The sequence below is a fragment of the Mastigoproctus giganteus genome, chromosome 13 (genome assembly GCF_048544385.1).
Source record: "Mastigoproctus giganteus isolate SK-2022 chromosome 13, ASM4854438v1, whole genome shotgun sequence".
NCBI lineage: Eukaryota > Metazoa > Arthropoda > Arachnida > Uropygi > Thelyphonidae > Mastigoproctus > Mastigoproctus giganteus.
The window spans coordinates 73955990-73981651 of NC_143587.1; the positions used below are offsets into that span (position 1 = coordinate 73955990).

Genomic DNA, 25662 nt, shown 5'->3' on the forward strand with positions numbered 1-25662 from the left:
CGAAAGAAGATATTTGTTGACATTGGACTTGAACTTTTGTAGATTGTAATTTTCAGGAAATACGTATGAAGGAAGGTTGTTCCAGAAAATGGCAGTTGAATGAATAAATGAGGAAGATGAAAAGTTGGTTCTGTGGGTTTGAAGTTGGACAGTAAATGGATGTTGGCTGGTGGCAGCACGTGTTTGGACTGTTTTGAAAGAGAGAGCGGGAATTATAGAAGCCAATTCAGAAGAACAGTACCCATGGAAGTATCTGTAGAAGAGGCATGCAGCAGAAACAGTATGTCTATGAGAAAGCGAGTGGAGAGACTCTGTTAGAGATGAATCATTAATTAACCTAACTGCCCTCTTCTGAATGGAATCAAGAAGCCTGAGAGAAGTTTTGGGGGCACCACCCCAAATGTGGGAACAATATTCCATGGCAGGGCGGATTTGCGATTTATACAGAGTGAGCAGCTGTTTGGAAGAAAAGTAACGCCGAGAGCGAAAGAGAAAACCAAGTTTTTTAGATGCAGAGGAAGCAACATTTGTAATGTGTTTGTGCCAAAAGAGATTAGAAGTCAAGGTAATCCCCAAAAGAGATATATCATTTTGCCTAGAAATCGGAGTGTCACTAAAGATAAGCATAGGAGCAGAAGAATCCTTTTTGCGAGATATAAGACAAGACTGAGTTTTAGAAGGTTTGAAATCAACTAAGTTGTCTTTGCCCCACTGGAGAATTACCTGAAGATCACATTTAAGGAATTGGTAGCAGATTTTCGAGAAGTTGAAGCTGATTGAGCAGGACAAGGTTTCTCAAAATGGAAAGTGGAATGCAATGTGCTATCATCAGCAAAACTATGGATAGGATTTCCAGTCAATGGAAGAAGATCATTAATATACAAGAGGAAAAGAACTGAACCTTGGGGTACACCGGCATTAGTGGAGAAGTTAGAAGACAGAGAGCCATCTACCATCACCCTCAGTGAGCAATCAGAGAGAAAACTAGATAACCAATTACTAAAAACAGTTGGCAAACCATAAGATGTAAGCTTGTTTAGAAGACATTTATGCCAAACACAATCAAAAGCCTTTGAGATGTCAAGAGCAACTACTTGTCTTCTTTCTTTCTTTCTTCTTTTTTTGGTAGTTGTTGGCGCATAGGCTTCTGTGGCCATAATGCACCTCCCAAGGTTTTTTTTTGCAGTACTTTGATCCAAGCCCGAAACGGGAATCGAACCCACGACCTTTGGGTTGCCAGGCAGGCACTTTACCCACCCGGCTAGCCCGGTCGGCCAACTACTTGTGTTTCACCGAACCTTTCCATTGAATTAGTCCATAAATGGGTAACATAAGCCAGAATATCACCAGTGCATCGACACTGACGGAATCCATACTGGCGATCGTTGATCAGACGGAAGGTTTCTAGGTAGTTTAAGAGTTGGCGGTTAATTGATTTGTCCATTACTTTAGAAAGAGTAGAAGTAATTGCAATGGGACGATAATTGGATGGGAGGGATTTGTCACCCTTTTTAGGAACTGGCTGGATATGAGCAAATTTCCAAGCAGAAGGGAAAAACACCTTTGGAATAAGAAAGTGAAAAAAGGCGGCAAAGAATAGAAGTAAGTTCAGGAGCACAGGTTTTGAGAACAAGTGGAGAAATACCATCAGGACCTGGAGCTTTCTTAGCATCAAGATTCATCAAAATCCTTCTGATATCCTTTTGACGGAAGACCACAGGAGGCATTGAATGAAGTGTGTTGGGAATGGTGGGAGGTGTTTTACCAAGATCATTAATACATGAGCTGGAAGAAAAATGGGATGCTAGCAGGTCAGCTTTATCCTTGGCTGAAGTGACAACAGAACCATCTGGTTTGGACAGAGGTGGGAGCAGAGATGGGCAAAAGTTGCGGCCAATAGCTTTGACAAGAGACCAGAATGCTCGGCTACCGTTAGGGCAGGAAGCAAGTTTTCTACTCTTAGCCTGTTCAAACTGTAGTTTGGATTGATTAATAACTGCTTTACAATTGTTGCGAGCTTTGGTGTAGGCAGAAAATGAAACTGAAGAATTAGAAACAAGCCAATTACGATATGCAACATTCTTCTCTTGAACAGCCTTAGCACATTTATTGGAAAACCAAGATTTAGATAGAGGACAAGATTTTAAAATGGAGTGTGGGATAAAGGATTCCGTTCCTGCAAGAATAATTTCACTGACACGATCTGAGCAAACGTTGACATCAGAAGTTTTGAAACAGTAATCCAACCAAGCAAAAGAAGAAAAGAAATAATGCAAGTCATCCCATTTTGCATTCTTGTAATGCCAAACAACACGAGGTTGGAATAGCCATGAGATAAAGGTTCCATTGGAGAAGAGACAATCACCAAGTTGTGATCTGAAGTGCCTAAAGGACCTCTCATTTCGACCGTGTACTTAGAAGGGTTGTTTGGTTGTTTGTGAGAAAAAGATCAAGCATATTGGCTGTATGATTAGGATTGCCCGGTATTCTTGTAGGTAAATGAACAATCTGTGCTAGGTCATTAGTAATTGCAAAAGCTTCAGCATCTCGACCAGCTGGGTCGGTGTGACTAGAAAACGGAAGCCAGCTGGAGTTGTGAACATTAAAATCACGAAGGAAAATTACCTCACTGTTAGGAAAGTTGGACTGGAGAAAGTCAAGTTGCATAGAGAGGAAGTCAAAGAGCTCCAAGTGATTAGTCGAGTTGGGAGAACGGTAGAGACAACAGATGAATTTGACACAATGAGGTAGAGAGATTTTAAGCCAGAGAAGATCAAAGAGAGGAGATTCTAAATTGCAAAGTCTCTGGCAGGGAATATCAGAACGGACATATGCACAAGTACCACCTTTGAGGCGAAAGGAATCATACAGCGAATAATTTGGGCATCTGAGATGAGCAGTAGTTGAATCAACTGATAACTGAGATTCTGTCAGAAAAAGTACATGGGGTTTGGCATACTGCAAGTGGAAATGGACATCGTTGAGATTAGAATTGAGACCACATATATTTGTGAAATGAATTAATAAGTGCTTTGGATTAGGAAGTGAATTAGGAAATTGCCTTCTTTCAAAACTTTAGATCATAATATGGACTTGAACGTGAGACAGTAATTCTCACCAGTTATTGCTTGTTGTACTTTTCAATTTGGTAACTCTGAAAGTAATCATATTGGTTTTCTCACCACTTCTAACCTCTTGTTAAACAGACTTTTGCTAGTCTAGTTACGCATTTAACCAAAGATAGCCAACACATACATGCTTCAAAATATATTTTTTTACTTCAGTGGCATGCATTTGAAATAGTTCAAATCTATCTTTCCTTTCTTTCTAGGTAGTAGTAAATTTTCACTAAGTATTTATCCACTTTCACAAAGGTATACTGATCGATTTTCAGCAGACAAATTAATAAGATGACAAGGACAGCCTATTACTACCAAGTGATCAACCTCCTCTTCTCTAGTGGTCACTTAAAAAGTGGAGTAACAAGGCTACCATAACAGGCACATTATCAATGCTAAGTGCAAGATTTATAATCACTTTGATTGCTGCCACCTGCAGCAAATTAAAATGGCCCATTTGTTTTGAGTCATCACTGCCTCTTCTTTCCCTATCCGTGCAACTTCAATAACAATGGGCATTGTTTTTGTTATTCCACATTTTTTTGATATTTTGCATCGGAAAATACATTGCTGAACAACATGCCTGCATGATCAGCAGAACTCAGAAGACCATGTTCTGTTACAAAAGATGAAAATAAACACTTGGCACACGTATAACAACATCACTCAGGAACAGCCATAAGGTATAAGGCATGTGTCCAAACAAAAAAAAAAAAAAAAAAAAAATAATGTGACTATCAGAATGATGTAAATATGAATTTTAATATTCCTTCCATATATTTTTGACTTCAGATCTGAGTTTTAGATGTTCTGCATATACCTATGCAGCAGTTCATGTCTTAGGGTCTTAGGCAAGTGCCGAGAACCCCAAGTGTTTGTAGTAAAAATGAACATCATGTGTCAGAAAAATTACTTTTAGAGGAATGTAGATGCCTAATATTAATTTAATTTTGATTTTAATTATTGATCTTAAATATCACTGTTTCAGTTGAGTTATAATTTTCTGGTGGTCGGCTTACAAGTTTTTCGTTGATGCTGTTTTATTGACTTGTTGTTTTGCTGCTGTTAGTGGGCTTTACATTCTGCACAGCTGACAGTGTAAAAAATTTAATTCCTAATTTTAATATTTATAATAAAAACAGCAATATATATAATATGACACGAAATTTCCAAATGCATCAGCACTTCAGTTCTCAATATGGCAGTCATTTTCCATAAAACTTAAAAATAAGATAGCAAACCTTTATAATTATGTCAGCATACAATATTATTGATTTCATTTGTAGATTTATTGTTGACTTTTTATTTATGATGTAATTCACACATTATGTGCTTGAGTGCAGAAATTCAATCAAGCATGAGAAAGTGGCAGGAGCAAATCTAGCTCTCAAATTATTTAATTTTTTGAAAAAATTCTTTAAATTAAAAAAAAAATAAAAAATCATATATTGCAAAACTTATAAGACTCACTTTAAAACTTTTAAAAATACATTTTTGCCATATATTCTTATGTATCAGTATCTGCATCATTATAAAAAACAAAGCAAATTTTGCAATGTCATCTGGGGAGTGGAAAAATTTTCCATCTTGCCAGCTCCCATTTTTCTTATCAGGTTTACTGGAAATGAGATCTTAGAAAATACAGATCCTTATTCCACAGATACTCACTGGATTAAGATCTAGTGGCTGAGAAGGCCAATGAAGTATAAGAAAGTCACTGTCATGCACCATGTCTTCTATTGTTTTATCAATTTATATTACAAATTATAAATTAGTACTTCATCCTCAATAAAGATTTGTTTTTTCTAGATCTGTGGAATAAGGATCTATATTTTCTAAGATCTCATTTCCAGTGAACCTGATAAGAAAAATGGGAGCTGTTGAATACCAATTGAAATATTTTCAACATTTGTGTTATATTCCCTGAGTGTGACCAGTTTATTAAGTACACTGACCTAATAGTGAGTAGCACCTACTTTAGCACAGTCATCAAGGCAGAGACTCCACTAGATGTTGAAAATGTTCCACAAAAGTATTAGCCCACATAAACTTAACTGCATCCTGCAGTTGCCTCAGATTGGATGGTGGTGGCGGATATCATTCCACTTCAATTGATAGATACCGAACTGAATTGAGATCTAGTGACCAAGCAGACCAACAAAGTATGGTAAAGTCATCCTAATACACCATGTCACAAGGGCACAAATTATGTACCCTTGTGACATGGTACATTATCTAGCAAGAAGTAGCAGTTACCATGTGGATAAGCTGTGAGCATGAGAGGATGAATCTGGTTGGCAATGTTAAAAATGGCATTCAGATATTGATTCACTGTTATCAGGGGACCCTAATGTGCATAACAAAAACATTCCTCACAACATACTTGATTAATGCTACTATTAAAATCATACCCTGGTCCAGACACCAGCATGGAACAACTGCAACTAGGACCTGTTAAACCAAGCAACCATTTTCCTCTCCCCCAAATGACAAGTGTCACACTATTTCTGTATCAATTTTACCAGCAGATGCTTCTGTATCACATGCACACACTTCAGTCATTGCTTTATAATCCCACCTTGTATAAAATCTAAGTGAGGACAAATCAAAGAGTGACGTCAGAATTATTTAAAATAACTTACTTCAAAAACTTACTTTATTTTAAATTGGAACACAACTTATATTTAATTTTAGAATAATCATCAAAATCGAATTTCATATATTAAACAATGAGTGCATTTCTAATGAATATACAGTTGAAATTTGCAGAAAAATTCTTACTTGAAATCCTGATTTTGACGTAGAGCCGTACATCCAACACCCAATGACTTAAATGTATGAAACATATGACCTACTTCATTAACAGATATGCTACAGGAAAGGATCATGAGTATTCTACACAATTTAAAACTTGAATATGCATATAAAGATGTTTATTATTATACTATACTAATAAATGAAAAGTTCATTAAATTCAAATTTAAAAACTGTACATTATCTGTACAGACACCCATAACACATCCATAACCCCCATAGCACATACAATAACCTATTTAGTAGCTTCACTGATTTTTTTTTATTTTTTATTAAGGCATCATTAATAAAACAAGAAATGTTATTATATATCAACTCTTACATAGTTAATATCATAATAAAAATTATCGTTTGTCAGTATATGAAATATGTGTTAAAAGTATTAATCCATTCCGAGACCACTGGAAATTGAACTATTTTCATAGAAAACAATACTTTACAGTACAATACTGTACAGTATTTGAAGATTTCATATTAGTAAATAAATACCCATGCTAACATTATCAAATACACACATAATTAACAGAGTAAATTGACAAAAAAGCCTTACTGTTAGCTAAAAAGATCATTGCATTATGATCTATTTGTATAATTTTGTTGCATAACTTTAATGCCATTTTCATATTTTGAAAAAATTTCTTGCTTTTTTTTTAAAAAAACAGAAATTGATTTAATGCTTCTTTCTTTCATTCACTCTTGGAGCCATGACTTGATTTAATTTAGTGAAATCAAAACAAATTTTAAAAAATGAGAGAGAGAGAGAGAGAGAGAGAGAGAGAGAGAGAGAGAGAGAGAGAGATGTGTTATGGCAGATTACACAAAGAGAGATGGACTCCTAACACTGATAAATGCAACTGTGTGACTTTAGAGCACTGTGATTAACCAAAGAAGCCTGCCGCTTACAAGCACTTTTCTTGGCTAAAAATAATATGCGAATGTTACTGCACTGATATTGTTGACCGAAACTGTCACTGTTAATCAAATGCGTGGAATCCAATTTGAGGCACATTATAAACCAAAATATAAGACATTGTTAATTAAGGGACCACTGTTTATTTCATATAATATAGCTTTTGCTATATTAAATAAATATTATAATTTTGCAATACTTAACCTGCTGGCAGTTGTGCAAAACCATACAGGATATGAGCAACTGTGTAGCATATTTTCCTCCTACCTAATAAAACCTTCAAATTATCAATAAGTTTGTGGCAAAATGTTCTGTGCGAGATTACTGTGTAAAGTATTGTTGAGTACTTTGCGGTGAGCAAATTAACTTCCCAGTAAAGTCAGAATGAAATAACAAAAAAAAGGGGGGGGGGATCAAATGATACTCCCACACAACCATTAATGGATTAAATTCTTCAAAATAAATTAGATTTCTCTCTCTCTTTTTTTTTTTTTTTTATTAATGAACCTGTCAAGGGAAACTTTGTTTCAAACCTAAAACCATTATACATTTAAGCAACACAAAACATTTAAATGGAAATATGAACTCAAGAAACAACCAAGTTAAATACAGTATCCAAATAAAAAATTTCATAATACTAACAAAATTATGGTAGCAATGCAACAGCAAACTGATTTAGTGACTTGCAGTGGCATGTTAATTTGTTATGGTATCTCACATAAGAATTTCTCTGCTTAAATCTGTTGCGGTGATAAGAACTTTATTTTGCTATATAAATCTCTTGATGTACCTAAAATATTTAACTAATAAGCTTGTTGAATATACTCAGAATAAGCTCAGTATCTATTTGTACAAATTAATTATATACAGGTGACCCCCGCTTAACGCTGATCATTCCTTCTGGAAAAACAGAGCGCTAAGTGAATCCGCGCTAAGCGAGCACCGCTTTCCCATAAGGTAACATATGTATTTATGAGCTGCGGTCGGTGCCATAGTATATTTCCTAATCAATAATAAACAGTAATGAAAAGATGCACAAATATCGGTCAAAATATTTAATATTCAAATATTTGCACATATAAAATATTCTGCATTACATATGTATAATTATGTGGTAACTACTTGCGTATCAAAAGTAAACTTAAAATTCCAATTAAAATAATGAATTTAATTGATTTAATTTAATGGATAAATTTAATCATGAAAAATGTGTGGATTTTGAGTTGAACTTTGGCCCTCTTCCAAATAAACTAAAAGGGGTATTAATTTTAAATGGCCCGCAGCATTACCACCCAACAATAAAGTCAACTGATCCTTCGCCGCTTTGAAACTTGGCATGTTTTTTGTTCTTTCAATATGAAACTTCTTTTAGGCATTCACTTCCACAAAAGTCCTGCTTCATCTATGTTAAAAACTTGTTGAGAAGTATAACATATAATACCCCTCTTCAATAATTTTAACAAGTTCTTTTTTGAAAGTTTCGGCTCCTTGATCTGCACTAGGCTTCTCCCTGGATTTTAAATCTAGTCTACCAGCCCTTACCAGATTTAAATGGTTCCACATTTTTTTTTTTTTAGGCGAGTTTTCTTCAGATCATCATATTGGCTAATCTCTTTCTCTCTCTCTCTCTCTCTTTTTTTTTTTTTTTTTTTTTAATATTTAACTTAACTGAATTCTGCATGGAATATTATTTTCAATAAAATTAAAGTCTTTCCATTTCAATCCTAATAGCCGGCCTAGTCCTAGTTGCTTGCAGTGGAACAGCTATCTTTCCCGCTGCTAAAATTAATTCTTTATTTTTTTTATAATTGTTCTTACAGTTAAAGTTGCAAGTCCTAAATTATGGCACACATCCGCTTGTCATTGACCGGAATCGATTCACTTCAAAACGTCTAATTTAATTTTCAAATTCAGTCTTTTTCTTACATTTATAGTCTTCGTACTGCGCCCAGACGTTGTTGCTTTTTCATTCCTATCGGCCATTATTAGCTCTTCGAAAATGTAACTGCATTCGTTGAATTAATTATGATACAATGTTCAAGTAAACTTTACGTTACGCATGATGTCTAATACTGTACTGGGTGATGACTAGACTTCCGATAAATGCATATAATGCAAATATTACAAGCAATATACTTGATCATTTTTTAAAATGTTGATCTCGGAACTACGTAACAAGTCACTGTACTGCAATTAAATTAGCGTGCGAGAAAATTTCACTGAGTGTGGGAAAATTTCTCAAGTCGGCGTGGGAAATGTTTTAATGCTGTTTTCGTTTAACGCTATTCATTTTCAAGCTATCGACTCCATCAAATGAAATTATTTCCTTAAATATGCCAAAAATGCAATCTGTAAAAGAGCGTTATAGTGATCTGTGACAGCGTTATAGTCAGATACGGGTTATAATATAAGAATAGCATTATAGCGAATCTGCGTAAAGCGAACCGCGCTATAACGGGGGCCTGCTGTATGGAATAACTAAAAATTTAAGTCTTAACTCAAAAATACAAGAGCTACAATCCCTAAATGCTGTGGATATAATTTTTAGTGATCAAATATAAAGACTGTGTGGGTGTGCATGTGCACGTGTGTGAGAGAGAGATAAATAAATTACTAAAAAGTGATGAGTATGAAAAATAACTATACAGAAAAATAGAGCGGGCTAGTAAATCAATGTTTTGTAATGGGGGTTGGTCACTCACACACCAGCAAGACTTTTTTTGGATTTTTTGGATGACTATTTTCTACAGCAGCATGTTAGAGAAGCAATGAGAGAGAGAGAGAGAGAGAGAGAGAGAGAGAGAGTGTGTGTGTGTGTGCGCGCGTGCGCAAATACTCTTGATCTGATTATCAGCAATGATTCTTCATGCTTTAAGAATCTACAGATAAAAGAACCACACCACTAGGTGGCAATGATCACAGTGTATCGATGAAGGATTTACTTAAAGATGTAAATATCATTAAGGGTAGAGGAAAGAGTTTTTGGTTTCGTAAAGGGGAGTACAGTGGTCTCAGACAGTTTTTAAATTCTATACAGTGAGACCAATTTAATAATGTTACCAACAACAAATTCTAAATGGAAAGCATTAAGGGAAATAATCATAGAAGCTACTAAGCTACTAGGCTTTTCATACTAACTAAGAAATACTGTTCAAGGCTTAGACCTAAGTTGATGCAGAAGAACTACTGAGAGACACATGGCAGAGACAAAAAATGAATGGAATGCATATAAATTATCATGTGATACAGAATCCTATGTCAAATATAAACTAGTTTGCAATCAAGTCATAAAGGAGGTCAGGCAAGCCAAAGCAGATAACAAGAAGTCACTGGCAAAGATGCCAAGAAAAGCAGCAAACATTTCTTTAATTATATTAACAGCAGAAGAAAGAGGTTGAATCACATTGGTCCAAATGATAGCAATAGTTTAAATGATGATGGATCTGCTCAGACTGTTGATAGGCTGAATAGGAATTTTGCATCTACATTCACAAGAGGAATTTTTTAAGGAAAGGAATGCCAGAAGTTTATCAAACTCTAAAAGGGAGCTGAACGATTTTGTGATACTGCAAGGAAAGTGGAAGAGAAATTGTTGAAGTTAAACATAAAAAAGGTACAAGGGTTGGATGGGATCCATCCAATTATATTAAGGGAGGCAGCAAAGGAGGTAAGGCACCTCCGTAGCCAGGTGGGCAGGAGCAGCAGTGTGTAGCACACGCTTCTTGATTAGACCGGGGTTCGAGCCCATGCCCACCAAATACGGAGGATGCGGAAAGGTCAGGGCATACCCCCAGAGCAATATGGCCCTAGTTGCTAATGCTCCTAAAAACCAAATAACAACAAACAACAAAGGAGGTAAGCGAACCCTTAGACATAATTATGAGAGCATCTTTGGAATCAGGTGGGGTCCCTCTGTGGACTGGAGATGTGCAAATATATTCCCAATTCAGAAAGGGAGATCAAAGGATGACACAAATAATTACAGACCTGTTAGCTTAAATTCTGTTCCAGGAAAAATAATGGAGTCATTGGTTAAAGAAATAATGCAGAACCATCTAGAAAGGAGTGCAGTTATACTTCACTCACAGCATGAGGTTTGTTAAGAGATCTTCTCTGATGCAGTGACAAAGGAACTGTAAGCTAGAAATAAATTTGATACTGTCAAACATAAAAAACTACTGTACAAATTGGAGCAGTGTGGCATTAAGGGAAAGTTACTGTTATGGAAAAAGGGATAGGTGAGTGGGAGAATGCAGAGTGGTTATCAGTGGACACTGCTTTTTGTGGACTAATGTTATTAGTGGAGTCCCACAGGGTTCGGTGCTGGGCCCATTGTTGTTTTTTTGTTTCGTTATTTGGTTTTTAGGAGCATTAGCAACTAAGGCCATATTGCTCCAGGATATGTGATGATCATTCCCTGACCTTTCCGCATCCTCCGAATTTGGTGGTGACGGGCTTGAACCCCAGTCTAATCAAGAAGCGTGTGCTACGCACTGCTGCTCCTTCCCACCTGGCTACGGAGGCACCACCATTGTTGTTGAATGGCATGTGATTGTCAGACCAGAAACTGGTCTGACAATCACATACATGTTGTCAGATCAGTTTCTGGTCTGACAACCACATGCCATTCAGCCAACAGCAACACAGTTGCTGTTGGCTGAATGGCAAGATGCACAGAGTAACAAATGCTACAGTCAGTCAAATATGAACCTGGTACAATAGTGGAAACCAAAAGGCATTTCAGAATACAAAACATCATACCTCGTTATGGGCACCCAAACTACATTCTCTTCCTGTCAGCAAAAAACAAAAAAGCATGGTTAGAGTGGGTTCAGGAACACCAGCACTAGACAGTAGAGGATTGGAAAAACATTTCTTGGTCTGATTGAGTCTTAATTTCACTGTTTTTACACAGATGGGAGGACCAGAATATGGTGAAAACAGCACGAGTCCATGGACCTAACCTACCAGATGTCAACAATGCAGGCAGTGGTATAACGGTGTGGGGAATATTTTTTCATGGGGATTTTTGTGTGTGCCACAAAAACTCTCCCCTTGATACTAGTGGAGTAACATTTGGATGCCACAGGTTATCTGAAAATTATTTCACACCAGGTGTATCTCTTCATGACTGCAGTATATCCATCTGCGAATGGATTCTTTCAACAGAATAATGTGCCATAAGGAACTGTAAGCTAGAAATAAATTTGATACTGTCAAACATAAAAAACTACTGTACAAATTGGAGCAGTGTGGCATTAAGGGAAAGTTACTGTTATGGAAAAAGGGATAGGTGAGTGGGAGAATGCAGAGTGGTTATCAGTGGACACTGCTTTTTGTGCACAAGGCCAGCAGTGCATAGGACTGGTTCCAGCAATGTGAGAATTTGCCCTACTGTGGCAGCCACCCCAGATCTTAATCTAATTGAGTTATGGTGACATAAGCCTGCATCCCCATGGAATGCTATCAAAACCTCACTGAATCCATACCATGAAGAATCCAGTCTGTTCTGAGGGCTAAAGGGGGATCTACTCGATGATAAGTCTGGACCGAAGTCTGTTCCCTACAAGCCTAGTTTAGATGTGGGGGTCTATTTTTAGACCCCCCGAACCTTTAGTTAAACTCCTACTAACTCTTATTTAAATATCTGCCTGAATATAAGCTGCACATTTTCTCCCCAAAATCAATGCTCTTGAAAATGGTGCAGCTTATTGGTTCTTAAAGGGAGGGGGGGATAAAAATTGTCAAATTAATGCCAAAATCTAAGCATGTATTGATAAACACAGAAAGCATCAGTAGCTTGCTCAGTGGGCAGTGTGACCATGTAATTAATTTAGTGTTTATTAATTATATTATTTTATTTCCATTTATTCTTTTATCTGCATTGGCTGTGGTTAAGATCCCAAACTACTGCTGCTCTTGGGCTGCCTGTGCCTATACTGCCACCTTGAAGGGCAAGTTCTATGGCATCTCACTATACTGCCACCTGGGGGGAAGATATCCTGCCAGCTACCTGATATCTACAGAACCTGACCACAGATCTTCCAAATGCCAAGATCATTATGGGAGAGCTGATGTAAACTGTAGGTCTCTGGTGTGGTTCAGTGAAACACCAGATAGGCACAGAACCACAAATGGGCAGCACCTAGAAGAATACCTCTTAAGCAGTTCGTATAAAATTCTCAATCTGCCAAATAACCTAGCTACCTTTTCGAGCTCTATATAGGAGGCTACTATTGACATCTCACTGGCTTCTCAATCCATGGCTGGACATCTAAGCTCCTGGAAAGTTAAGGAAAGCTTGACCACGTCAGACCACAGTGTCATTACCTTTGAGCTCTGCTGCACCCTAGCCCGACAGCAGATAACCAGACAAACACAATACCAATATGCCATCCAGTGGACTGGCCACTTTTCCAGGGGACACTACACAGAAACACCCAAATGCTACAAACTAGGGATTACAATACTGAGATCCCGGTCATTTTTTTTTGGTATTGATACAAAAAATATCAATTTTTTGGTACTAATTTTAAAAAAAATAATTGTTTATAATTTAATCACGTAAAGGTTATAAAATCACCTTTATGTGATTGTGACGTCCTTATCTCCACTAGCAAATGTTCGATAAATCATCGATAGGACATCGTGTAACATTGTAACCTGTCCACAATTCTCAGACAACTTCATGTCTGATCATATCATTACTCCCAAGCCCTGTTCCTCCACTACTGACTTTAGTTCAACTCCACCAAGTGTATAAGTTATTTTGGGGTGCTGTTCCCCAGGTGTAAGACCTTGCATTTTGCTGAATTAAAGCATAGCTGCCACTTTTCTGACCATCCCGGAAGTCTATCTAGGTTACTCTGAAGAAGCTCTGCTTGGCAGCAATCATTAACTACTCTACTGATCTTTACATCATCTGTGAGTTTAGACCTCACACCCTCCATCCCTTCATAGATGTCATTTAAGATAATCAAAAACAACAGTGGTCCCAATGCTGATCCTTGGGGAACCCCACTTCTTACATCAACCCAATCAGAGGAATAACCATTTATCACAACCCTCTGCCTGGTGCCCTCAAGGCATTGTGCTCTCCATCTAAGGATTTTCCCTATGATTCCAGCCTGCTCCAACTTATAAAGTAACCACTCATGTGGGACTGAGTCAAATGCTTTGCTGAAATCCAAATAATGTCAAAATTATTCCCTAAATCCAGCTCACGAGTGACTTGTCAAAATGGCTAACCATATTGGTTAAACATTAACTATTTTTGCTAAAAAAGTTCAAAGCCTAGAAAATATGGACTGAGATCATTTACGATTATCTCAGTACAATAGTACCAGAATAGAATCCAAAAGGGTGTTTTCTGCCGCTAATCAAATACTGTATGTACCAAAATTAGATCCATTTTAAATGATCATACTATTTATTGCTTATGTTTCTTAAGAGCTCACTTTATTCTTAAGAGCTCACGTCCAGACAGTTAGTGTGGATGCTTAAACATATCTAAACTTTGCAGTAACAATATGTATTTTTTTGTTTTTAGAATAACTGTATTTTTAATGATTTTTCTAAGAATATTTATTATTGCAATAAATGTTTATTTAAAACTTGAATTCCAGTAATTACAGTGCTTGCTTTTTCCTTACTTTATTGCACCTAACTGTCATCAAAATTTATTGAGAAAAACATTTGTTTTTGGAATACCGGTATCCCGGTTTCATAAATTAAAAATACCAAAATACTGGTATTAAGATTTTGACCGGTATTGTAAGCCCTACTACAAACTGAAGGACTAAACCAGGACCAGCACCAGACAGCAGTGGTAAATCTTATAATGGGAACTGCAAACATTTGGGCACACCACTCACACCTGCACAAAAACCCTATCCAATGGGCCATACCCTGGTGGAGTAAGAAGCTACAACAACTCAGGCACCAAGGTCAAAGAAAAAGGAAACTGTTCCAGGGTGCCTGGCATTCCTGGCCAGTAGCTGAGGTGGAATTTCTGCACCAACAATACCAAGAAACCAGAAATGAATACAAGTCCCTGATACGCCAGCGGAAACAGCACTTGGGAAAACTTGGTCTTCGTAACAGGAAATGTCGACCCTTGAGGGGTGGTATACAGGATAACCACCAACAAACTCCCCAAAGGAGAGGTTATACCGGCAACAAAAACACCACAGGGTACCTTCACCAAAACGTGGCAGGAGTCCACCAACAACATTTTACATGCCATGTTCCCAGAACATCTGGATCATGTCACCCCAAACCAGAACTTACTATGTGAAGAAAATGAAAACTATCACACTGACTCAGAGGAGAGCCCTTTCACCAAAATAGAACTAGACATAGCCGCGATGAAGCTGAAAAACAAAAAATCACTAGGCTGTGACCTGCTGGAGCCTGAGAGTGTCAGAAAGGCCACTGAGACCATTCGAGGTAATTCTAGATCTGTTCAATCACTGCCTTAAGGTGGGCTACTTCCCACTGGAGTGGAGAACTGCCAGGCTTTGCCTCATGCTTAAAATTCCTAAAAAATGATCAGACCTTCCTGAGTCTTACTGGCTCATTGCACTTCTGTCAGTACTCAGCAAATTGCTGGAGCACCTCCTCCATAACAGGATAGAAGCAAGGTACACTGGCCAAACATCTCAAAACCAGTATGGTTTCAGGAAAGGGCACTCCACCACAGATGCCCTAGAAAATATCACAAATTCCGCAGCCACAACAAATCAGAAATACTTTCTTACCATAGCATCAGACTTTGCCGGGGCGTTTGACACCCCTATGGTGGCCAAGCGTCCTCGGCAAGGCTCCGTAGGGCCAACCTGCCTGCTAACATATACAGTTGCATCAAAACCTACTTAACAAACCGGATGGTTACAGTCGCAGCTCCATAATGTTCAACAATAAGACAGGTGTATACAGGATGCCCACAGGGCTCCGTCCTGGACTCACTCCTCTGGAACATGGTTCTTGACGGCTTTCTGACCAAGGACCTTGGAAGAGTGATGTTGTCAACCTTAATGGCGGTACTCCATTTCACGCTCGTTGTTTCTAGGAAGTCACTGTTGGATTGATTTTGTACATCTTCAGAGACTCTATTAGCCAGCTATGAGGCAAGGAATCGAAGGCCTTGCTGTAACCGATTTAGGCCATGTACGGGTGGTCGTGACACTTCTTGCAGGCTTGCTCTATAACTGCAGCATCTATGGTTAATTACTCCTTGCATCCTTTCTGCTGTTTGGCCATTATGTTTTGGCTCTCCAAGTGGTCTGATATCTTCTTGGTTATGCAGCTGGTCAGGATCTTGTACATTGTTGGGAGATGGGTGATTGGCCTGTATTTCACCAGATTTCTTGTATCTTGGTCTTTAGGCTTCAGATATACAATTCCTTGAGTGAGAAACTTCGGGAATGTCTCTGAGTGCCTTATCATTCGGGTGAAACTGCTCTGCTAGGTGCTTGTGTGTGCAAGTGAGCTTCTTGTACCAGTAGTTGTGGACGGTATCTATTTCTGGGGTTTGCCAGTTGTGGGAGTTCCTGATACTGTTTTGCTTTTTCCTCCTGAATCTCCCACTCTCTCATCTCTTGTATGTCCTTGGTTTTCTTCCATTCTAGTTCTATCCATGGGGCTTGGCTCTTATGTCTTACTTCACTGACCCATATTTGCCCCAGAGCTCCTCAATCATCTTCAGCCTTCTTCTTGTAGAAGCCTCTTTGGTCCTCATCAAAGATTCAGTTCATTTTCCTCTGGGAACTCTCTTTGTATTAGCATAGTCTATTGCTGAATGCGAGGAGGTTCTGCTTCAATGGGTCCAAGTATTCCCTCTATTCTCTGATTTTTGGTCTCATGCTTGCTGTGGGCTGCATGAGACCAAATTTCCCCCTCTTGAGGATGCTCTTCACTTTTCCAACAATTTCTTACTCCTATTACCCTTTTGATACTGGGTCAATTGGCCTTTCTTGATTCTTAATTCTATCTTCTGCTAAATTCTTCTTTCCCATGCTGGCAGTTGCTTCTTTTTTCAGTTCTTCTGCTGCTGGTCTCTCGTTTCTCTTCCATTAATCGTAGTTGTTGCTATGGCCTCTAGTATTGAGCCATTGATTTCGAGGTAATGTGGTATTATTTGCCAGTTGATTTGGTCTGTGACTCTCCGCAGGATTCTATTGGGCACCGGTATGTTTCGGTATCACATGGGTCTTTGTGGGGTCCTCTGAATTCTGTTAGGGCCTTCTTCCATTCGTCTTCTATTCTGAATATCATGACCTCATCTTATTCCACTAAAGCTGCTCTGGGTTTTACTTCTTGCTCTTCCTCTGGTTCCGTGTTGTACTACTTCTTGCTCTTCCACCTCTGGTTCCATGTTGTACTTCTTGCTCCTCTTCCTCCTCTGGTTCCATGTTATCCATATTCTTTGTTCTTTGTAGTTGATTGCTCATGTCCTGCTTGATTTGTTCAAGATTGCAGGAGCTATCAGATTCTTCGTGATGATGATGGTCCTTCTCTAGTCGGTTAATTCACTGTTTGGTGACCTGCATATCTGGGAATCATTTCAACAACTAGTAGTATGTAGTCTCAACCTGTACATTCTTGGTTATTTTGTAGTATGCTCATATGATGTACATAATAGTAGTAGTGGCATGTGATGCAAGAAAGCATGTGTATGAGCTTATGCAGCATCAGCCAAAAAAAAAAATAAATAAATAAAAATAATTATGTCGATGCTCCACTTGACGCGTTGGCACTTCCTTCCTTCCTGAGTGGTCACTAGCACAGTTGTGCAAGAAGCACTTCCAGTTGGTGGGGCTGGATAGTTTTGCCCTTCTCCTGTGGTATGGGGAACAGCAGCACTTGATCCACTGTCTTTCTCAGGAGACAGTCTCCGACTTTTCGAACTGACTCCTCTGCCTAAGGCCTGAATGTGAGTGACTTTACCCTGCACCACACTCAATGCTTTGGTTTGGTTTGGTTTTATTGGCGCATTAGCTACTAAGGCTATAATGCGCCAAGACCAGGTCATTTATAAATTTTTTTTTTTTTTTAAATTTTCAGTGACCTAATTAGTTAGGTCACTATGTCAAAAAGGTATAACAAATATATAAAAGCACAATGTAAAAATTTTATATAAGAGTAAAAATATTTATTGTTTTTAAAAAGCTAAAAACAGCAGACACATTGTCATTGTCAGATAAAATCTGACTGAGTGTCCAGGTCATTTATAAATTTTTTTTTTTTTTAAATTTTCAGTGACCTAATTAGTTAGGTCACTATGTCAAAAAGGTATAACAAATATATAAAAGCACAATGTAAAAATTTTATATAAGAGTAAAAATATTTATTGTTTTTAAAAAGCTAAAAACAGCAGACACATTGTCATTGTCAGATAAAATCTGACTGAGTGTATACGGCTCAGTCAGATGAATAAAAGCGGTAAAACGGATATTGCTAAAATCTGGACATTCAACTAAAATGTGTCTAATTGTTAAAATTGTGCCACAGGACTCACACATAGGAGGGTCATCAGCCCTCAGCAAAAATGAATGAGTCAAATGACTATGTCCTATGCGGGTCCGGGCAAGAACAACTTCCTCCTTACGATTCCTGCGCAGACTAGACTGCCACGGTTCAATTACAGGCTTTATGCGATGTAATTTATTCGCAGTCTGTCTATTCCATGAATCCTGCCATTGGGAATGTAACTTTTGATGTACTATTTGCCTGTAGTCTGTATAGGGGACTAACAGGCAGCGGTTATTATTGGGAATTGCTGATTTGGCTGCGGCGTCAGCCAAATCATTTCCCCTAATCCCAATGTGGCTCGGAATCCAGCAGAAGCGGATGTCATATTCGCGTTCGTGGAGGACGTGAATCTTCTGCTGAATGCTAGACAGAACTGGATGAGGATTATATCTCACAGATATTAAAGCCTGTAACACGCTGAGAGAATCAGAATATAAAATGAACCGTTGGTATTGGCATTTACTAATGTGATCCAAGGCTAACTCAATTGCGTGCAGCTCTGCAGTAAATATGCTGCATTCAGAGGGAATCTGCTCCGATGTAGTGCTGTCTGTAAAGACAGCAGCAGATCCCACATATAATTCCGACTTCGAACCGTCTGTGTAGACTGGCGCGAAGTCGGAATATGCAGCTCGGTGTGCTGAATAAAGCTGCAGGTAGACCGAAGATGGAGTGTCCGACTTTCCCCAATTTCTAAGGGACAAGTCACATGCCGGGACACGAGCATGCCAGGGTGGAAAGTGTTGCTTTGGTGTTTGGGCAACCTTGTCTACCTTCATATTAAGTTCTTTGAGTAGCTCTTGGAGACGAATACCAAAAGGACGATTGGCAGTCTTACGGGTGTTGTACAAATTTTCCCATCGTGGCTCAAAAACGAATGGCCACATAGGATGGTCTGGCAGGGATTTCAGTTTTAAGGCGTACTTTAGAGACAACTGCTTACGACGAAGCGATAACGGTGGTTCGTTTGCTTCGACGTATAAGCTCTGGACAGGAGATGTTCGAAATGCTCCGGTAGCGATACGTAGAGCCTGATGATGGACAGGGTCCAGCCATCGAAGGGCACTGTCTCTGGCTGAAGTATATACTTGGGACCCATAATCTAATTTGGATCGCACAAGTGCACGATACAGCCGTAGTAGGGTGCATCTGTCTGCTCCCCAAGATGTAGAGGAGAGCGAGCGGAGAATATTAAGCCCACGCGTGCACTTTGTGCGGAGTTGACGGATATGATCCAAAAAGTTCAATTTATTATCGAATATGAGTCCCAAGAATTTTATGTTCGCTGCTACTGGAATGGCATTTTGTCCGAGCCTTAATTCAGGTTCAGGATGAAGATTACGCTTGCGACAAAAGTGTACGCAAACGGTCTTCTCCGGCGAGAACCTGAAGCCATTAGCAAGTGCCCAGGAATTCAGACTATCAATGGCTTTCTGCAGTTGTCTTTCAATAACCCTCATGTTGCACGACTGGCAAAAAATGCTAAAGTCATCAACATAGAGGGCACTGTTTACAGTTGGAGGAAGTTGTTCTGTGATGGAATTTATTTTGATGGCAAAAAGCGTGACACTTAATACTGATCCTTGTGGTACTCCCTCCTCTTGGCTAAAGGAGCGAGAGAGTGAGGATCCCACACGAACTTGGAACGATCGATTGGCTAAAAAGTTTTTAATAAACAAAGGGAGATGCCCTCTAAGGCCTAGGCTATGTAAGTCTTTTAAAATGCCAAATCTCCAAGTTGTGTCATACGCTTTTTCCATGTCAAAGAACACCGACACCAAGTGTTCCCGTTTTAGGAAAGCATCCCGGATGGATGCTTCCATTCTAATAAGATGGTCCAAAGTGGACCGGTTCCTTCGGAAGCCGCACTGGATGCTGGAGAGAAGGTCATTTGATTCTAAATACCATATTAAACGAGAATTGACCATTCTCTCCAGGATTTTGCACAGACAGCTAGTCAGAGCAATAGGACGATAGTTGGTGGTGACTTTTGGATCCTTTCCTGGCTTGGGAAAGGCAAGAATGATTGCCTTTCGGCAGGAGTCCGGAAACTGCCCTTCAGTAAAGATTCTGTTATACAGAAGGAGCAGACAATCCATAGATTTTGGTGAAAGATGTCTAATCATTTCATAATGGATGCCATCTGGTCCAACGGCACTTGCTTTGGAAAGAGCGAGGGCTCTTTTTAGTTCCAGAATAGTGAAATCCCCGTTGTAGGGATTGATGCTCTTACATTTAAAGTTAAGTGCCTGTTTTTCGGTTTTGTATTTCAGGACCAGGAACTCTGGGGAATACGAAGATGTTGAAGAGATGTTAGAGAATGTTTCCCCAAGAGCATTGGCTATTGCAGTTGGATCTGCAATAGCGCATCCATTATAATCTAGGATTGAAGAAGGGTGGGATGTATATTTCCCCTTCATTTTCCGGATTTTATCCCAGACTACCTTAGAGTTGGTAGACTGGTTAATAGATGATGTAAAACGGATACATGATTCCTTTTGACTCTGACGACGAATGTAGCGTGCTTTGGCTCGTGCACGTTTGAAGGCTATAAGGTTGTTCATGGTAGGATATCGGCGAAATATCCCCCACGCTTTGTTTTGAGCCTTTTTTGCTGTTGTGCAATGTGAATTCCACCAAGGTTTGGGAAATGGTGGAAACCGGGCTGATGTTTTTGGGACAGCGTTAGCAGCTGCGTGGACGATGATTTCTGTGATGTACCTTACTGCGTCATTGATCGGCTCTTGACTGACTGTGCTAAGATCGAAATTTGCCTGTTGTTGGAAGGCAGTCCAGTCAGCCTGATCAATCTTCCACCGTGGTAACCTAAAAGGAAGACATGGTCTCCCACTGTATAACAAGGTTATCACAGGGAAGTGATCGCTTCCGTATGGATTCTCCTCCACTTCCCAAGTGAGTGAAGGGAGTAGAGAAGGGGAGCAGATAGAGAGATCAATGGCAGAAAAGGTACGGGTAGGCATGTGGAAGAAGGTGTTTGTTCCAGTATTTAGAAGGGAAAGGTCATTGTCATTGAGCATACGCTCTATGACTCGTCCCCTTCCGTTGATGTTGGCACTACCCCACAGGGTGTTATGTCCATTCATATCCCCGAGAAGTAAGAAAGGGGGAGGCAACTGCGTTAGAAGATCATCAAGGTCTGCCTGGGAGATGTCGGTCCCAGGTGGCAAATAGATAGAGCACACAGTTAATAAAAATCCCACCGTAAGGCGAATTGCAACAGCCTCTATGCTAGTTGTAATTAGTAAGGGCTGCACTGGGGTCTGGTTACCCACAAGGATAGCCACTCCCCCATGTACAGAGCCATCCGCAATTCTGTCCTTACGATAAATTGTGGTGTTATGCATCGTGGGATCATCATTTGCCTTTAGATATGTCTCCTGCAAGCAAAAGCAAACTGGCTCGTGCTTGTGCAGGAGGGCCTTGATGTCATCAATATTTCGCCGGAATCCACGACAATTCCATTGTAGGAATTTACCCATTATTTTGGCTTGGTGGGTCCATCAGGCGGCTTCCGAGGTGCTGAGGGCTTACTTTTATCAGTCTTGGATTTATCTTTTTTGGGGAAGAATGGACGCTGTCCCGTGTCCATTTCCTCCTCCGCAAAGAGTTCCAAGACTGACTCTTCGGTTACCTCCTTCTGCTCTACATCCATCTTTTCTTGGGTACTAGGGGGGACTTCCCCTTTCTTATTCTTTTCTTTCATAATTACCTTTGGAACTTGTGGAGCATTAGGAGGTACCGATATAGGAGTGGCAGCTGATTGGTCCTTTTGTGCAGGTTTTTGAGAGCTTAAGAGATACCGCGCGATGGGAGTGAAAGACTCCTTTGGAGGAATGGTCATGTCCGTCTGAGTTTCGACGGAACATCTCCCTGCTACCTTCTGGGCGTAGGTAGGTTTGTTGATATTCAGGGGTTTGACCGATTTCCTTGCCTCCTGGTATGATATATTTAGCTCTGCCTTCAGCCGTTGAATTTCTTTTTCTTCTTTCCACCTCTGGCATGCTCTTGAGTAGGCCGGGTGTTCGCCTTCACAGTTAATACAGGTGGGTTTTGCGGCTGAACATGCTGTTGTTTCGTGGTCCTTTGCACCGCATCGAGCGCATGCAAGGACTCCACGGCAGGCCATTTGAGAATGTCCATACTTCTGGCATTTAAAACACCGTAAAGGGTTCGGAATGTATGGACGCACTGAACAGTTGATGTATCCAGCTTTAATCTCATCAGGAGGTTTAGGAGTGTTAAAAGTCAGGATAACGCTCCTGGTTTTAACAATTTTTCCATCCCTTCGCGCAGTGATTCTCTTGACAGCAATGACTCCCTGTGGTTTTAATTCGGAGCAGATTTCCTCCTTGTATACGTCGAGAAGGTCCCACTCCGAAATGACACCTCTAGATGAACTGAGTGTTCTGTGTGGTGTCACTGTTACAGGGATTCCTCCGATTGATGTTGTTCAGAGTAGGTGTTCTGATTGCCTGTCATTTTTAGTTTCGATTAAGAGGTCTCCAGAACGGAGCCTCTTAACTGACTTGGGTGAACCTGCTAACCCATCCAACCCTTTTTGGATAAAAAAGGGCGACATTTTACCAATTGGTTTTTCTCCGGTGGAATGTATGATTAGGAACCTTGGAACAGGCCCTGATGGTACTTCAGTTCGCTGCCTTTTTTTAGCAATAATGCTATCTGGATCATTGTCTATGTTTTCAGATAAGGACCGGGTTGGGGCCCCTGAAGAAGTAAGTTTATCAGGATTCATGAGTTTTTTTAAGTGGTTCAGTGCCCGGGCTCCCCACCCACCACGGAGCCCAAAGGGACGCCCACTACCCGGCATGCAATAAATGCGCTCGGGAGTGGGACGCCAGGGCTACCCAGACCGCCGCCATACCCGCACCGCCGCCAGCCTGAATCCTGTCCCTCGGACCATGAGGGTAGGGGCATGGCTTTGACACGGTTGACACTCGCAGGCGAACCTACTAGCCGATTGATCCTAGCCGGGCCTTCCAGGACCACCCGTCTTGTCGAAGCAGGGGCCAAAGTGGTGTATTGAAGCTGGGCCCCTCAACCACCAGGATCCCCCTTTCCGAATTTCCACGGGTCGCAGCGCACGGCAAACACGCCGGATTCCATTGATGTAAGCCCGGAACCTAGGCTGACACTCAATGCAGTATGATTATTATTTCTCTTCGACATCATCCATCTATGGAAGTGGACCTGTTCAGCTTCAAACTTACATCCAGTGGTAGTGCTACAACCTGAATTAGCTGTCACACCGACCTTGGGGATGGTAGGTCTGCCGAGCAACTTTTGCAATGTTTATTTTTTATTATTAATGTCTCATTTTTTTACTTTATTATTATTATAATTTATTACTATTATTATTATTATTATTATTATACCAGTCTCCAGCGTGATGGAGCCATGTTCACTTCTGCCAAAGTGGGACTCGAACCTGGATCCATCAGGCTGGTAATTCCAGTGTTGTAACCACTGGGCCATCGCACCCCTTATTATCATTTCACTGAGCACTTAATTTTCAAGATGCAGATCTGGCAGAGAAAAGATTAGGGAGGACACTTTGTATAATTTTCTTGACCAAAAATTGTCTTTGAAGAGCATTTTGAAATCAGTATGAAGAATATATGAAATCAGTATGAAGAATATAGCACCTCTTGTTGTTTTGTGTATTTATCAATGATATTGATGAAGGTTGTTGTTATTTGGTTTTTTCGGAGCATTAGCAACTAAGGCCATACTGCTCCGTGATATGCGGTGGTCATTCCCTGACCTTTCCACATCCTCCATATCTGATCGTGACGGGCTCGAACCCCGGTCTAATCAAGAAGGACCACTGCTGCTCCTTCCCAACTAGCTACAGAGGCACTGATGAAGGTATATCAGACTTAATGTCTAAGTGTGCAGATGATACAAAGGTTGACAGGGTTGTTAATGACAATGGCCATATGCTACTGCAACAGGATCTAGAAAATTTTGGCCGATGGGCTGAGAAGTGGCAACTGAAATTTAACATTGACAAATGCAAAGTACAGCATATGGGTAGCAGTAACCCAAGAGAAATATATCAACTGCCTGGAGAATGAAAAAGACCTGGGGGTAATTATGCAGTCAGATATGAAGTTTTATGAGCAGTGGAGATAGGCTGCCAGAGCAGGTCATAGTGTCTTGTCAATGATATACAGGAATTTTGCTAGCAGGGATAAGGAAGTGATTATCCCTTTATATAAGACAATTGGCAGGCCACATTGAGTACTGCATACAGGTCTCGAGGCTTCATTTTTGGAAGGATGTGGAGCTGCTGGAAAAAGTTCAGAGAAGGGCAATGAGATCGGCATGGGGAACAAAGGGTTGCTCTCACCAAGAAAGGCTTAAGTTCTGCAAACTGCAGTGTCTGGAGACTAGGCACCTGCGAGGTGATCTGATTGAGGTGTATAAGGCCTTGAATGGTTTGTGCAGCCTCAATGCTGGTTGGATTCTTCCTCTTGTTCAGATTACGAACCTCAGAGGGCATAAACTCAAATTTCTGTGCGGAAATCTAAGGCAAATTTGCCTTAGCCAGCGGGTAGTTGATTGCTGGAACAAATTTCCATCTGTTGTTGTGGAAGTTGATAGCTTAAATAAAATCAAGAAAGAAATAGACAAACCTTTGGAGCGAATGGATGGGTGAAATGGGAAGTGGGTTTTTTTTTGGCTGATACTGTATAAACTTGCTTTCTTGCATTATATGCCTCTATTAATGCTAATGATTTGGGTCATCCTGTTATGGATTGTCTTATATCAGAGGTGTATTGCTAAAAAAAAATAGTAGCAGAATGCTCCTTCTCCAGAAGACTATAATGTCACAAGAACTGTACAGTAACTGAATCAGATTTCAGACTCACTGTTCATAGAACAATCAGTTCTAGCGTTCAGCTCATGGCGAATAAAAATGCAGCATTCGCACAGATCACAGTATATCTCATTCATTGAATCTCTTTATCTAACACATTGTACTTCAATAAGAAATGTTTAAGTTTCATTGCGAAATTTATATTTTTGTTTTTAAATAAATTTTTAAAGAAATCTATTAATTTTAAAGATTATTATTAATATATATTTTTAGTAAAAAGTAAAGTAAAGTGCAGCCATTATCAACCCACTGCAGGATGGAAGCCTCCTCAACAATTCATGCTGAGGGAGATGGACCATAACTTGCCACGCTGGTCCAGTGCGGGTTGACAGATCAACCGTATTCAGCAGTCAGGGGCTTGAACC

At 39.8% G+C, this 25662-nt stretch overlaps 1 protein-coding gene across 1 annotated transcript in view; it reads right to left on the bottom strand.

Moving 5' to 3' along the window:
- The window catches only part of LOC150076167 (uncharacterized), a 202347-nt gene that overhangs the window by 10390 nt on the left and 166295 nt on the right, over positions 1–25662 (bottom strand). Inside the window, exon 9 of the mRNA XM_090387505.1 lies at positions 5901–5990. Within this exon, the coding sequence (XP_090243631.1) occupies positions 5901–5990 (90 nt within the window). The remainder of the gene's footprint in view (positions 1–5900; positions 5991–25662) is intronic.